Source organism: Eleginops maclovinus, chromosome 1 (genome assembly GCF_036324505.1).
Source record: "Eleginops maclovinus isolate JMC-PN-2008 ecotype Puerto Natales chromosome 1, JC_Emac_rtc_rv5, whole genome shotgun sequence".
Lineage (NCBI taxonomy): Eukaryota > Metazoa > Chordata > Actinopteri > Perciformes > Eleginopidae > Eleginops > Eleginops maclovinus.
Genome location: NC_086349.1, coordinates 7070924 through 7087835, shown reverse-complemented (window position 1 = coordinate 7087835; position 16912 = coordinate 7070924). Strand labels below are relative to the sequence as shown.

General features: G+C 39.1%; 1 protein-coding gene across 2 annotated transcripts in view; it reads right to left on the bottom strand.

Moving 5' to 3' along the window:
• ctnnbl1 (catenin, beta like 1) overlaps positions 1-11355 on the bottom strand; it is a 54502-nt gene extending 43147 nt beyond the window's left edge. The window contains exons 1-6 of one of the 2 annotated variants that reach the window (XM_063895635.1): positions 11178-11355; positions 9873-10100; positions 7940-8046; positions 7499-7638; positions 5533-5630; positions 1529-1622 (exon numbers count right to left, since the gene is read on the bottom strand). In XM_063895635.1, coding sequence (XP_063751705.1) covers positions 1529-1622; positions 5533-5630; positions 7499-7638; positions 7940-8046; positions 9873-10100; positions 11178-11207 — 697 coding nt within the window. In that variant the 5' untranslated portion in view covers positions 11208-11355. Of the gene's footprint in view, positions 1-1528; positions 1623-5532; positions 5634-7498; positions 7639-7939; positions 8047-9872; positions 10101-11177 lie in introns of both variants that reach the window. The other variant, XM_063895643.1, reaches the window with a different exon arrangement.
• Between the last annotated feature and the right edge of the window lie 5557 nt (positions 11356-16912).

Sequence of the window (16912 nt, the reverse complement as noted above, 5' to 3'; positions counted from 1 at the left end):
TGTCTCTGCCATGATATCTCCATCAGAGCAGACTGCAGCAGGAGGGGACAGACAGAGAGATAAAAAGAGATTGTGGTGTGGTGGTGATGAAAGGCGGGAGAGGAGGGAAACCAAGGGGGTTCAGGGGAGTTAAATAAAGAGAGAGGAGAAAAGCATAAGGAAGGCAAAGGGGTGGAAAGCTGATGGATGCTGGAAGCAAGAGCACAATGTAAAACTGTAGAGGGTTGGGAGAGAATAAAAAGGAAATAAAATATTACAAAAGAGCAACATCTGGAGAGCTGTGGATGATAGAGAAATGTTGAGAGGAGGGGTAGCTGGGGGAGAGAGAGGATGGTTCTTTATCAGGGATTCAAAGCGAGCAGACAGACAGCACCATGGTGGACAGCAGGCTCGGAGCAGAGAGCAGCCAAGGCAGACAAAAGGCTTATTCAAGCTTGGAGAGCTCCCTTGATATCACACTAACACACACATACACAAACTTGAATAGAAGATGCACAGGCTCTGCTTCCCTTGGTATAACCCACACTGGCACACAAAGCCAAACACACACACACACACACCTAAACACCTAAACAGCCCTCCTGACACCCGGCCCCAATCTGGCCACAAAGGGAAAAAATCATCTTGACATGAAAAGAGCTGAGAGGCAGAAAAGTCTGATTCATGGGAGGCTAAACACGGAGGCTGTGACTTCTCAAACTATCTGCCGGCCCCTGCCCTCTTCTTGCCCTTGCGTCTGTAGTTAATGCAGGCACATCTATAACACAATAAAAATCTCAAAATCAGAGTTCACGCTTCAAATAATGTGTTGGCCAAAACTTTTAAAAAGACAGCTTCCTTTCACTGTCAATTCAAAACAAAAAGTCTAGCAAACTTGCTAGCATGCGGTTAAAGCTAAGTATTTTAAAATCTGTTGGAAAAATCCCACTGAATTTCTTTGTTGGGAGCTCTTGCGATGCCCTAAAAAAAATGCGCCATGACTGCCACGTTTTAGATTGGAACAGTATCAGCTTATACGCCCCCAGTATAACCATTCTTGAAGCCTTTTGAAATAACTTTGTTTATGGTGCAATTAATTTCCATGTCAATACAGTTTTTGTCAGAGCACAAGGAGTCACTGATGGATGTATTTTATGTAATTAAAAAAATATATATTGGACACTTGCGAGCAGGCGTGTTGCTAGCAAAGCTCTACCACTGGTAGAGGGGGCTTGTCTGATTGTTTAACTAGCTGCTATCCTTATCCAAGCCTCAATATAGTCAGTGTATATGCTATGCTTTGTTGAACCCTATAAAATCAATCTGTATCCGCAAATTTTGGGGAACTGAATTAATATTAAAAAGAGTACGGTGGCTGATAGGTGCAACCGCGCGAGAACGGGCCAAATGCAGCGCATGTGTTGTGAAGTTGCTGAAGAGGTTTCTTCATTTGTATTTGTTTTTTATATTTAGACCGTTTTTGAAAATGGGCTACGCTCTGTAGCGTCTTTGCACCTGTAGGCCACCGTAGGAGAGTCATTGTCCTTACCCAATGTGTTATAGATGCCATCTGCCTCCTCCTTCACCTGTTCATCCAGTCGCTCCATACTCTGCACCAGCAAGGCCACCACCTGCCCCTCCAACTGCAGACACAGAAACACAAAGTCAGGCTGCAACACGTAAACCACTTTGAGAATAACATTTTAGCTCATCAGGAATGAAACTACTCACTGAGTAGAAGTGCTACTACACTTTATATACTAATATACATGACATCAAATCTCACCACCACCAACATTTCCACTGTGTTGGAAGCCTGTCACCTAAATCCTCTCTATAAGTTTTGCAACATGATGTAATGTTTGATAGTAAAACTGACACGCTCATTTCACACAGGGTAAAACAATGCAGCGGCATGACGGATGACAAAGTGAATGTTCACTTTTGCGCCTCAGTCTTGGCAGGAAAAAAAATACTTGGTTCCTGTCTGAGCTTCGGTGAAAATGTCTGAGTGTTATCAGCTGAGACGAGATGTTAGTCATCGCCAAACAGAGCTTGCCGCCCACTGGCAGGATAAAAGTAGCGTTACAGAGGAAAGAAGACGGACAGACAACAGCGATTTATGAGCCACCGGAGACCGCCAAGGATCATTTCGATCAGTCTTATCAAGGATAGCACCTGGCCTTCTATCTACAAGGACAGAGGAGCTGGAGCTTACAGCAACGAGGACTGAGAAATGGATGCGGCGAACCTTACTGCCCTGAAACCGTTTCCCCTTGGAAACAGCCATAAAGAAGTGTGGGGTTTACTGGTTGCTCCAATCCATGGTAACTAGACTAGTCTTACGTAATGCCTTTATCCTGTGTGAGCGCTGCGGAGTCGTGACCCACGAGCGATATACACACACAAACTGCAGGATTTGTGACCAGGCTTTATGACATTCATGCATCCCTGTGATGGAAATTCTTTTTGGAGCAATGAATGAATGAATTGAAGCTTGTTCAAGGAGGATGGACAATGACACAACAACCAGAGCACAGATATGTTCACGCTCCCGGCACCATATATTCAGAGGCAATTCTCTTCACAAGTGTATCCTGCAGTCTTTATAAAAAAAGGGGAAGTTTTATGCTCCTTTTCAGGTTCTTTTTATTTTTTGAATCTACTCTGACATGTTTAGATGCTTTAATGCTCAAAAAAGAGCCCAGTCTGCTCTGATTGGTTAGCTGCTTAGAGATGACCCGCCCCTTAAACTATCACACACAATTTGTTGGAGTGCTATCGAAATGAAGTGCGATTGTCACAAAGTGATGTCATTATGATCATGAAGTAAACAAAGGTGTCCAATGGAGGCGTTTCAGGCGGGAGTGTGAGGGAGAGAAACTCCATCTGGAGAGAACATTGGGATTTTAGCCATTTTCCAGACCATTTACATGCACAAAAAACACACTACAGGAAAGGGAAAAGCCAAAAAGCATAATAGGCCCTCTTTTAAGATGAGTCATTAAAATGATTCCTCAAATCTTAGTGAAAAAAGAATCTGCAAGAAATGTTGTCATCTCCAAACGTGCAGGTACATTTGCCCCAAGTAAGCAAAACCCTTTCCAAGTGCAGGTGACAGGAAAAATATGCATTTTTGCAGGATTGCATAACTGGCCCTTTAAGACATTATTCCATCTTTTAAATCTCTTCTTCTAAACTGCAATTACTTTATTTTAACTAACAATATAACTTTTATAATAATAATAGCACATTTAATTATGCACTTTTTTTATTGCGATTATAATGTTAAGTGGTCTGTTTTTGAAGGTTCCAGCAATAGATCTGTGAGTGGATGTGTTTGTAGAAGTGATGACAAATAGCAGAGAGCCAGACAGCTGCCTACACACTGACACACTATCCATCCTCCTCGCTGTGCTGGTCAGTCCAGGTCATAATCAGCGCTCCTGTAAGAGGCAGACATTTTCCCTGCTCTGAAAAGTCTCTCCTTTGCCTTTAAAGAAACCAACCATCGGGTAAATAATGTGTTTTAATAAATGTTTTTTACATACAGCCCCGGAAAAAATTAAGAGACCAAAGGCACTATTATCAGTTTCTCTAGTATTACTATTTATAGATCTGTCTTCCAGATAAATGATTTTTTTTTTTGTATTGTACTCTATAAACTACTGACAACATCTCCGTGTTTTAATTAAACAGAGACTGGAATGGCTGCCATACATGTGGAGATAAACATTTAAGAAAAATTTGGAGTGGTCTCTGGTTTTTTCCAGAGCTTTACATATATTTTAATATAAAAAGTGCCTCACTGTAATGTCTCTAAAAGAACAAAAGTTGTAGGGCTCAGTGGTAGAATGTCACAAATACATTTACGTAAAGCACTATTTTGACGTATTTGTACTTGACTATTTCACTTTTATACTACAAATACATTTATTCCACTACATTTCTTAAACCCTCGCAGTTTCACGCTACGTTTTACACATAAAAACACACAAAATATACTTATATTAACAAAGCAGTACTGTACTGTTAATCAACCCAGTATTATAAAAGTTCATTGCAGGTAAATTGGCTCAACATTGACAAACTACAACCATGCATTTATATGAAAAATATTTGTTGGTGATGAAATTGAATATTTTACTGGGAAAAGAGCCATTCTATACCGAGTACTTTCACGTTTGACACTTGATTTTTGGATAATAATACTGTACTAATTCCAGCTCCCGTTAGGTTGCTCAAAGACCCTTAAAACATTAGTATCAAATCAAGTAATTTATTTTGAGGATATCAACTACTCTGATGAATGACAGCAGGATGTCGCCTGGCACAAACTCTGCCCCCTGAAGCAAACAGATTCTTTGATGAAGTGTCACAGTGAGGGCCCTCAAGGAGCACGGCCACACACTCTTCTTTCCCTCGTTATATGAACATCAGCACGTTATCGTAGTTTGACCTTTGTCTGTGTCGCTCGAAATGTCAGTGCGCATAATGGGGTGTCAAAAATCTTCCCTAGTTCATGTAGACAGGATGCCATCGACAAAAAGAGGGAGGGTTCAATATAGGGAAAGAGAAGACAGAGAGAGAAGATTTGATATAACACACAAACAAAGGGGGGCTGACAAAACCCTTGGCTATAAAAAAGTGTGAGAGGAGATTCTATAATTATAGAGTTGATATTACACTTTGAGTGTCTCTATGTGAATTCATTATCAAATGGATTTAAATGTTCTTGCATACTGCTTAAAAGACATCTAAATGAATGATTAATTAACCATGAAAGAAAAAGGTGGCAGCATATAAGTAATGATATTAAAACTCAGAACTAAGTTAGCGTTTTAGCCCTTCCAGTTCCCCCCTCCCCAGTTTTTGAATGGGTTGCTTGTTTGAAGCTTGAAACGAGATTTGTGGTAAACAAACATTTAAGAAATTTTACAATTGTGTTGTTAGACATAAAACATGTCAGTAAACACCCGCTGATGAATGTATGAAGCTTTTATGAGTCTAAATGAGACTACTAAACATATTGAACATTAGCCACCTTTAATGATTGCATTTACGCTTCAAAAACCATTAAAAGGGTGGTCATTTGTTATAATTATCTTGCTGAACAAAATGTGTAAGTATCATTTACGCAGCACATCATTTATGTAATATTCCAAAAGCATATGAAAGAAATGTAATTATATTTTTGCTAACTTCCAGGTCTGACTACAAAATAATATCATCCCTGCATGGCTCTATTTGTGGCCCAAAAAAAAAACTAAAAGCATGTGCTTTGTTCTGCATACAGAAAAAACATTCAAATCATGTGTCTAAATATAAAATGTACACACTCGGTTGATGCAGCACCATGGTACAGCGTCGAACAGTATCCAAACAGACCTCAAATTGTCTGCCTTCCTTTCTTCTGTTTCATTATTACCGTTAATCAATCCACCCCCCCCCCCCCCCCCCCCGGTTTGGAAGCTGGAGCGCAGAAATTTAAGTATTGACTCCACAAAGTGCTGCCTCATCGATACCAAAGACTGATGTGCATCCTGAACTCACCAGAGAATCTATGAGCACCTCGGCCCCCTCCTCGCTCTCCTGCAGCGTGTCGATATCCGTCAGCTCCTGCAGCAGGTCCACCACTGCTATGGCAACATGTGGTGCACGTTAAGGACAATAAGCTTGTATTTAAAAGAGAAGTTCACCGGCTTAGTGTTGCACTCGTACAACACCACGTTAATATTGATCGTTTGACAAATAAAAAAGGATCAAAATACATTTTTTTTCCTTGTCAGAACTGTGAAGATTCAATGAGTCATTTCATTAGTGGGCCTTTTTTCACAGCTGTGTCACTAATTAACCAACTATCCTAGTTTTAAAGTCGTTGAACAGTCTTTTTTTTTTGCCAAGGAAGGTTACTAACTGTAATATAGTACTAACTTTATAAAGCCTGTATGTAATACAACTATACACACAGACAAGGGGAAATATCTAGATATCTTTTATTGTCTATGTACGGAAAAATCAGTAACATCCAATGGCTTGACATAATTACGTCACACCTCCTAAAGACGTTTTCAGTAAATACATAGTGTATAATGAGAGACAATGGATGTTATAGAGCTCCTGCAGATGATGTCATATATGCTGGTCACGTGACGAGATACGACAGGGGCAGCCATTTTGGCAGTCATCGCGGCAGTAAATTGACAGGCACTGGCAGACTGTCAAGGATGGTGGATAACTGCTGTGCACCAGGTTGCACAAATAGGCGTGGGAAAAAGAAAGGTGTATCGTATTATCGCATTCCTAAAGACGCGGAGAGGAGGGAGAAGTGGATTGGAGCGATTAAAAGAGCCAGGAGCCTTCAGAAAAAGACTGAAAGATGGGACCCCCCCGGCCGTTGGCTTTCGCTTATGCAGTGATCACTTCATATCAGGTGGGTGAAGGAATACAGTACAATGCTACAAAAAGTTTCTGGCCAGTTTAATTAAATTTAATTAGTTTAATTTAAGAAGTAGCACCCAGTTATTATAGCTAACGGACACTGTGATGTCCCTTTTTAACTCAACAAGTGTGGCTCTGGCGCAGCCTAGCCAGTTAGCAAGTTAGCTTGTAGCAAGCTAGTGGTAAACAAACCCGTGTTGAAATATTCCTTCTTATTTTGTAGGGAGAAAGAGTGATAATCCGTTGAGTCCGGATTTTATCCCCTCAATTTTCGATTACCTTCCATCTCCAGAGAAGAGGAGACATAAAACGAGACTGGAGGTTTTTAACAGAAGGCAGAAGGCTAAACTGCACAAAGTAGAGCAGGCAAAGATATCTGCAGAAGCCATCCGTCAAAGGTGGGTAGATCAAACTCCACAGTTGAATGTTGTTTACGAAGCCGGACTGACACCATTTGTAAGCCTCCAAGCTTTTGTACGCTCTGAGGGAGTCTCCTGAGTACACTGATGGAAAGCTTACAAGATAGCTGTGGCTGTCTGCGTAGCGCAAGTCGGGTACATCGTCTTCAGAGCAGGAGGTTATGCTCTTGAAAAGCACACCGGGTGAATTATATGGGTCGCTTATATTTAATCTCTCTAATTTTGTACTATAAAGCCGAATTTCACTTGAATTAAAATGAGAAGTATACTCGCTCGGTAAGAAAACACTGGCACCGGTGGTCATGTTGACTGCCAAAATGGTGGCTCCCAACCAAAAGTCACGTGACCGCAGGAGCTCTATTCACAGCTTAATAGTGCTTTGCTTTAAATGTAGCTGCCGTAAGGAATTGATTCAAGATTCAAGAAGCTTTATTTATCCCGAGGGAAATTGAGGGGTTGCTTTGGATATTGAATGTTTACTGTCTGATTTTTTTACGCAGGAAATGTGGTTTCAGGCTTTGGCTGCACTGGCCACATTTTGTATGCTTTGTTTTTCTTTCTAATTGTATTTGAAAAGTACTACCACACGTATCCTTTAAAAACCAATGTTGATGAACGGATAAAAAAATGAAACGATCACTCTATAATAGAAAGGATATCAGTGTTTTCATGACTGAGGAGGCCCAGCAGTGAGTGGACAGCATTGAGCTCCACCAGCAGGTGGTAGAGGTCCGGCATGGTGGCAATCACGTGCATCTCCTGAATGATGTCGTTCAGATCCAGCTCCGACTCCATGAACCTGGTTTGAGGAGTGAGACATATTGGTTAGCAAGTTAGAATTCCACGTTACCACTTCTCTCAAAGTGCATGAGATCAATCGTTTTATTTTAAATGTTTGTCATAATATCTATATTGTTATGTCTTTAATAGTGAGGCATACTGAAAACATTTACCAGAAAATGTGTTATAGCATTTGCAAAATGTTTTTTATAAAGTCTGCATGAAAGTCGGATAATTCACAATGAATCCATGTTAAATGGGTTTAAATGAAACCCTTATATATGACCAAGACAGCAAAGCCTTCTCAGTAATGGGCTTACTTCTCTGGGTTGTCTGGAAACTTAATCCTCAGCTCCTGGTTTTTGTACGACCTTTTCTCAAAGGTCAGGATCATTTTCTTCACTGAACTCTCATCCACCGGCTCTGCCTGTGTGATTGGTGCATAAGAGAAGGAGAAAGAGGAGGAGGAGGAGAAGTAGAAGGAAGGAAAAGTTGAGAAAAGGACAACAATCCTTTTACTGAGGCAACTGCTGCAAAAACAACAGAGACATTACTGTCAGCCTAATTATGTGGCTGGAGCAGACTAGCAAGAACTTTTTTTCTATAATCACTTTCACTGGAAATGTTTAAGCGTGATGGCTTAAAAGCCTGTTGTGTCGGACCGATAATGACAGGTTAGAAAATGATAATTGTGTGACATTATGGAGCCGTGTAGCACTTTGCGCTGAGTAGCTCTTGACGCAGTGAATAGTGAATACTCTAATGCACTTAATAACGGCAACACTGGTACTGACAACAGGTTCTCATCACCAGAAACAACCACGGAAGTGTGGGAGGGTGAGGGAGATTTTTGCCTTTACATGCACAAAACTTTTTTAACACACTACAGGAAAGGTTTAACCCCGACAACATAATAGGGCCCCTTTAAGTAGAACTTGAGAATTATCGCAGTAGTTTTGGCTTACATTATGATTGTACTGTCCAATTTTGATCTGCTAAAGCAACTTCAACAGATGCACCGCTAACACACTGTGTATTTATAACACAATTTCCATTTGTACATCTCATCATTCTACAGTATTTGTTCTACTGTACTGTATTTAAATTGAACAATGCGTTTCATCTTATATATATATATATATATATTTGTATTACTGCCGCAACCTACCTGCACCATCAAGTCTGATTCCCAATTTACTTCCCTATTTTAGTTTATTGCATGTTGCAGTGTTGAAGGAACCTGGCACTTAAGAGGTCAATGACAAGCCGTTATATTTGAGAAGTAGAGGAGTACCGGCCATTCAATATGCATACATACACCTACAGTAGCAACCCACCAGGGTTCACAGACACACAGTGAAAGACTACAGGAGAGAGTACTTGAGAAACTGAAAACATACAAGGAAAGGTCAAACATCATGCTTCGTATTGCAGGCTTTTGCTGCCTATCTAAAAGGGTAAGTCAGACTGGATTAAGCTTCTGGCTTTAACCACCTTTACAGAGCATACAGTCAATCAGGGGAACAAATCCATGCAAAGAGCAATACTGTATTTGCGCTGAGATGTGGACACTTCGGGTTTGACAATTTAAACTCCAGATACAATTGAGACAAACAACATCTTTGCCATGCTACCCTGCAAACAATTATTGTATTAGTTTCCATAAGAAAAATAATAAGTTTGGAATACGGTGTGTTTATGATGACATTTGCTCACTGATGAATAAGAAAGGGTTCAATATTTGTATTCCTAGTACAAAAAGTCAACTGAAGCCACAATGAGACAATAGCAACAACACCTGCAAATGCACAATAAAGTACTTTTTTACAGTACTGTTATTAGTAGCTGGAGCAATCAGTGACTTGATGAGAGACAATTAAGAGTGATAATAATTACTTAAATCACCCTGGTAAAAAATACACTGACTAGTGCTCTGACTCCCACCACCACCTGTCTCCAATATATACACAATGTGACCAATTAACCCAGTGATCAAAGATGCCTTCAATATAAAAATCTTAAAACTACTTTAAATTAGATAAATCATATCACTAAATTAAACATTTACTATACTCAAAAATAACAAGAAAATACATTTTAAACTATTAAATAATATAATGCAGTATATAGCTCAAACAATAATGTAAATTATGTGACACAAAAGTACTTAAATACACTGTTACCTAGTAAGAAGAAGAGACTTTCTTTTAAACCAAAAGCACTTGCAGAGAAACGAATAAAACAGAAACCCACCTCAGGTTCTTCTTCATCCTGGTCCATCAGTTTCTCCAGGATCTTCTTCCTGTCTGTGGACAGATCGTCATAATCCCTCATTTCTCCCCCTCCTTCAATTCCTACTCCTGCTTCCCGGTACCTGGCCCTGGCACTCAGCCCTTTGTGCTGCTTCCCTCCTCTGGTGTCCTCATCGCCGCCCGCTGCTCCTCCATCCCCCTCCCTGTTACGCTTTGCTCCTCTATCAGGCTGCGGGATGAAAGCAGATGGTGAAATGTAAGGAATGTAGACAGGTAAATTGTATGTAAGGAAAGTACAGTATACAGGGATGTTGTAAGGTTTTGAAATGACTAACATATAGCTCACTTAAAATGGGGTGGAAATTAAAGTCAGCAGATATTCTTCCTCACAATTCATGCAAAATGGCATGACAAAATACACATCTTAAACAAGGCAGCAGTTGATGGATAAAATCATTTTTTATTTATTAAGTGTGAAAAGGATGAACTTGCATACACATTACTTAATATATAACATCTTCTTCATCATATTAAATCAGATAGTATGAGCTATAAACAATCCAACATTTACAGAAGGGTAACAAACTAAAATGAACATAATCCAAGTTCCAAAGTTGTCAAGACATTGTAAGTGGATTGACATCCAGCATAACATGGCTGACTCAATAAAATAATCAAAAATAAATGCAATTTCAATTAAATGTTTACCTAAATGTGTAAAATAATAGAACATTAGTCTTTGAGGTAGGCAAGTAATCAGCCCTTTCAGGTTTTACTATTAACATGTATGAAATAAATGTTGCAAATATCAGATGTAAATAACTGAAGTACATCAATTACGATACATGTTTTGAATATTGGCATCTAAAAAGGAGACACAAAATAATATCCCTCAAGTTAGTGTACAAATGAATAACGTTACGTTATGTCTCAATGTTCCTGCATCTAAAACTGGTTTAGGAAATGATAGCAACTATAATGTAAGTTACTGTTTACCGCTCTGTTAATTCAGTGAATCCACAGAGGTAGCATTACGTCAAGCTAGCATGCTAACTGCTAAAGTTACATCTCGTTTTACAAGACCAAAAGTAAGGTTGGTCTCATGCCATACACAAAATTAACTTCATGCAATACACCGACGGGAGACTTCCTAACAAAAATACACACGACAAATTAAATATAGAGAATAGCGTTAAACTGAAGTCCGCTAACGACGATGCTATTGCAAGCAAGTGAACAACGGGAGAAGTTTTGATGAGCTATATTAGAGTTTCCAAAGCATTTGTTAAAAGGGTAAAATGCATACCTGATAGTTCAGGAGCTCTCCAACATCCATGTCTCCAAGGTAAAACTATAAACTTAAGAATGTGTTGCTTTAGCTTAGAAAACAAGTAAGAGCGTTCACTGCAGCAGTTAGCTATAGGGCTAACAACAAGCTTTCCACATACACATGCTTGCCGAAAAATGGTCGTGTTGCGTCGTAGCAAGATATTGCTGTAAACTGCTGTAAACTGCTGTAAACTGCCGTAAATGACATGAAACAACTTTAAAGCTGAAAATATATTTTATTAAACATGTTCTATTTGCATCCTCTACAATTCAACAAAATCATTTAACTTTAGAACAAAAGAACCCAAGACCTATATCTTTTTTAAAGGATCCATTTAAAAATTACAGTAATTGTGTTGACACTACCAATAAGTTTAGAAACTGTAATATACATATGAAGGGTTTGCATGGTTCCACTTTACAGCAATTGTTTTCCTATTTCATGTTGTGATGTGACACTTTGTAATAGAAGAGCAAACTTAAGTCGGAATTGTATGTATTTTATTTTTTGAAAAATTAGATGCTGATTTTTGATATATTCGTATTATTTTGCCCAACGGAATACTTGCATTTATTATCAGTCAGTTCTAAAATACTATGTTTCTATTTGTTTAAGTTATGCTGTCAAACTGGATGCAGAGACCCATTATGCAGACATAGTTCTTTTTATTTTCATACTTTTTGTGTGTCTGCAGTTCAAATAAATTATGGTGTGACACAGCATCTTGTGCTCAAAATAATAAAACCTGACAAAAAGTATGTTTTTTGTTTTTTTTTGCCACAAAATCCTTCAAACTCAATTACCAAAGCCCCCTTAATGATATGAATAAAATTAGACATGACTGTTTCCTCATCAGACACAAATCCTGGTCTTAAGGGCTCAATTTTGCTGTATTCATTCCAGGAGAGCTTTATATGCCAAGCTGTCGTATTGTACCAGACAGGCAGAAAATTACCTTTTCAATGAGCATCAGATGTATGAGTGGTGCGCAGAGCAGAAGCCTCTGTTGCCACTCCAGTCTCTGGTCAGTGATCTGTGACAGTGGAGCAACAGAAACAACATTTAAAAAGGAAGGGTCAATGCCAAGCAGTCAAGCTTGACAACCCAGAAAACACGAGGGAAAAAGCACTTGATCAAAGGCAAGAGAAATAGAGTGAAAGGGAATAAAAGGGAGCAAAAAGGGTGAACAGAGAAATGGAAATGGAAATCCCAATGCTAGAGCTTCACATGGAAACACAGCCTTGATTAGGCAAACTGGAAAAACTCTGTCATGTGGCTGACAGCTTAATTTGGATTACAAATAATTTCTTTAACTACTTAAAAACTAAAGTTAAATCAGACCAATATTTCCAAAATTATATATTGATGCTTAATTGAGTCTTGATTGTGAGAAATAAAAAATGTGATGTGTATTTATCACATGTTTTGTGTTACACAATCCTTACAATTATATGGCAGCTATGTACGCTGCATGAAAACAATAATCATGAGCTTCATGTTCATGTGAAGCCTGTCTATTGACAGACAACAACAGCAGGGGAAAATCAATTAATAATCCAGTCTTGAAATGGTCACTACAAGGTTTTTTTCTAAGCAGACAGGTTGAATATGAAGTGGCTTGCCCCTCTCTGCAAGATATTGAATAAGCCTATTTTTCCAAAATGTCAAACTATTCCTTAAACTGACGCATATAGTCTCAGAATATGATTAACAAGGCGTAGTTTAAACTAAAGACAGGTAGGAACCAATATAACATAAATTACAAAATTGGGCCTCTACAACAACATTCTCAACATTACATTTCTCTTATAGCTTAACTTTCTTCTAAGAGACAAATAACTAAAATAACTCAAAACTGGACAAGTATAAAAACTCAAACATATAATTAATTTCTTTTGAGTCTAGGAATTTTAAAGCTTTATTTATACCACTAAAATTTCCAACGGATGTTGAGTTGGACAAAAAAGAATTCAAATCGTACATAGAGCAAAACAAGGTCATCGGTGAATCCCAGAAATCAGCGGTTACTGGGCAAATTGTAATACCTTTTTGATATACATTTCTTTTAAATAAAATGTATCACCTCCTGCATATTCTTATACAAACAGGTGAAGTACAGTCAACTGAAAGCCAGGAATAAACTCTGGATTAACTCCTCTGCTGCAGCTTGAAGCTCCATTATTACAAATCCTTTTTGTTCTACACAATGATTAACACATTCCAAAAGCCCTGAAGGAGACGAAAGCTTTTCATACACAACTATCTGTTTAATGACATCGCCTCATCATTTCCCTGCGGAATTCTTCTGGTTCCCCTCTGTGTGTCGCATCCACAGAATCATGGCCTGTTTCTTTTGAAACACGACAATACCAAGCTGTGAGGGCTGATTGCATTAAATCAGATGAGGCTAGGGTGAATGTATCGTACGGCGGAGCCCAACATAAGTGTGCTCAAAATTCAGTGTGGCGATACTTTTATTAAAAGAAAAAGTGAGAAAGAGCGATGATGAGGAGCGATTGGGATTATCGTTTCCCCCTAGTTAAGTCAAGTGCACAATCAACTGATTTTCTCTTCTCTTAGATTTCAAATGCAAATCACATCACGCTGATCAAGATAAAGTACTTATCAGGAATTCTGCAACAGTAAAGAGTTAACAAGTTGTATGGATCATGAAGTATAATGCTATAGAGTGGCGCAGTGATTGATGTATTTTTTAGGCTGCCTCGGAAGTTAGCATCACAAGGGCTCCTTCGTCAAAAAGTAATAGAATCTTTCGATTGGATTTCGGTATATTGTAAGATCTGTGGCAAACATATGTTAATTATACTCAAACGTTTTGTTCAGCACGGTAAACTCAACCTCGACTGTATCCTGAGCTTCCTGACGGGCAGATCCCAGGCATTGCGGATGGGGAACATCACATCCTCCACCTTGACCCTCAACACCGGAGCCCCTCAGGGTTGTGTGCTCAGCCCTCTCCTCTACTCCGGTTCACGCACGACTGCGTGGCCACACACAGCTCCAACACCATCATCAAGTTTGCTGACGACACGACCGTCATCGGCCTGATCACAGACGGCGAAGAGATGGCGTACAGAGAGGAGGTCAGAACCCTGACATCTTGGTGCCAGGACAACAACCTCCATCTCAACGTCAGCAAAACAAAGGAGTTGATTGTGGACTACAGGAAGAGGCAGAGAGAGGCACACACACCCATCACCATCAACAGGACTCCTGTGGAGAGAGTCAGCAGCTTCAGGTTCCTCGGGGTAAACATCAGTGAGGACCTGACATGGACACATCACACCAGGGTCATATCCAAGACGGCTCGACAGCGGCTCTTCTTCCTCTGCAGGCTGCGGAAGTTCAACATGGACTCCAGGATACTCTGCAACTTCTACAGGTGCACCATCGAGAGTATCCTGACTGGTTGCAGACCACCAGACTCAGGGACAGTTTTATACCACAGGCTATAAGACTGCTGAACTCCTGAGCTCTGTGAATGTCTACTCACATTTGTTTATAGTACACACATACATATATATATTATACACATCTGCCATACATATGTTTATACATAATATATGCATCTGTCCATACCTCCTCATTCAACAGTGTAAAGTATTTAAATACTTTCAATGTATTCCACATATGTATATATTTTACATCTTTACATCTCTATTGTTGTTATTGTAAATATTCTTCTCTCTTTTTGCACTATTTTATTGATCTTATTTGCACCATGTATGTTGAGTTGTTGGAGGAGCCTGGGATATAAGATTTTCATTGCCAACATATACGTTGTATATGCTGTGCATATGACCAATAAAACCTTGAAACCTTGATGAACACCATTTTGTGATTTAAGAAGCAAAATGCAACTAGCAGTAGTGAAAAGCTAGCATATAGGCTATAACTGAACTACATCATGGCCTCATGGCTCAGCATCTCCACTGCCAAGCTAACTGCGCCTAATGTTTGAGATAATGATGTTTGGTCGTGTTTTTTTTCATTTGTTAGCAACTGCTATTTTTCACACAGAATGTTTGGATATCCATGAGTGGTGTATTTCCTGACTTATTTTCTGTAGTAAAACAAAATCTTTGAATCTTGTGTTAACCATAAACCCTCACACCACAAACTAATAATCAATCATATTGAATTTGAGACGATGGAGTCTCAGGTGATAAAATGCCAACTCAAATCCGGGTTAAGGACTCATTCCTGCACCACTCTATTACAATTAGCGAGCAGCTATCCTTTCTATCGTCTCGTCCTTCTTGCAAAAAAATATAATTTTTCGGGGGAAAAAATTAATAACATTTTCCAACATAAATAGTCTTAATCATCTGAAATAAAAAATGGTGCTTGACTCCTTAAGTTGTTGTGCTTTTAGAATTGGAAACCTCCACCTCATAGCTTGGTGGTCATTAATTTCACTGTTTGTGAAGGTCCATAGAAATGTCCGATTACACCTACAGTATATGGGAGGAGAAAGGCAGAATTTTCAGAAACTACATGCTACTGGCTGAGTCATATGATTTACAAACAAGTAAAGATCAAGGCCAGCTTTAATTAGAACTACAGAATTATTTTATATTAATAATACAATAATATAAATATATAAAGGAAATATCACAAAATAGGTCTCTGCAAAACAGCTTTCTGTAATAAATAAATGTATTAGAATGCCCCTTTTCAAAATACATGTCCTTATTTTTTCACTAAAGTATTTGTATATTAATAGCTTTATTTATTTAATCCGGATTTATCATTGAGTTTGCATTCCATATACAGTACAGTATGTTTTTATTTACTTCAAATAACAAACCTGCTTTACAGTGAAACCGAGATTGTGATGAGATATGGGAAAAGCAGACTACAACTAAGCACTTCCAAGTTGTGATTTTAAATGGTCAAGTTATATTGTGGGCATTTCTTGTATGACGTCAAAGCAGCATAACACTTTCATACTGTACATTATCGCTGCCGGCTTATTCTGGACCCCAAAGACTATTTGGTTAGACTCTTAAAATATGTTTTCACTCTCTTACATTGCTCTTCCTGTAACTTAAATGTTAACTCATTAGCAAGCACTCATTTGAGGTTGCATAAGGAAAATTCACTTTTTTTGCATTTTGCTAAAACAATGCAATATGCGATAATGGACCGATGGATGCGTGGCAGCATGTTGCTTTACTGATAAAGAGGCGCATGGACACAATCAAGCTTATTTTTCTGTAAATGCTTTCAAGAAAGCCAGCAAGTGCCTACAATCTTTCCTTTCAATTGTCAGGTACATAAACCTGATGCAGATAGACTCAGGAGGCTATCATAGGACTGCTATAACATGGTAGAGAGAGGGGAGTGGGGCAACAAAAGGCAGGTCACACACTACACTTAAGAGATACAAGAATGTAGCCGTGTAGGAGGGGAGAGAAGGAGAGAGGGAGAACAAGAGATAGTGAAGGTGCAGAGTGGCAGACAGAGCTATAGAGAGTAGGGGAAAGCAAATTAATTGTATCTCCATTATGGATATGATGGCTACTGTGGTGGCCCACACCTTCGGGGGATAGCGAACCAGGGGTATGTTATGGGAGCAGTCTGTGTGCGTACACACACACACACACACACACACACACACACACACACACACACACACACACACACACACACACACACACACACACACACACACACACACACACACA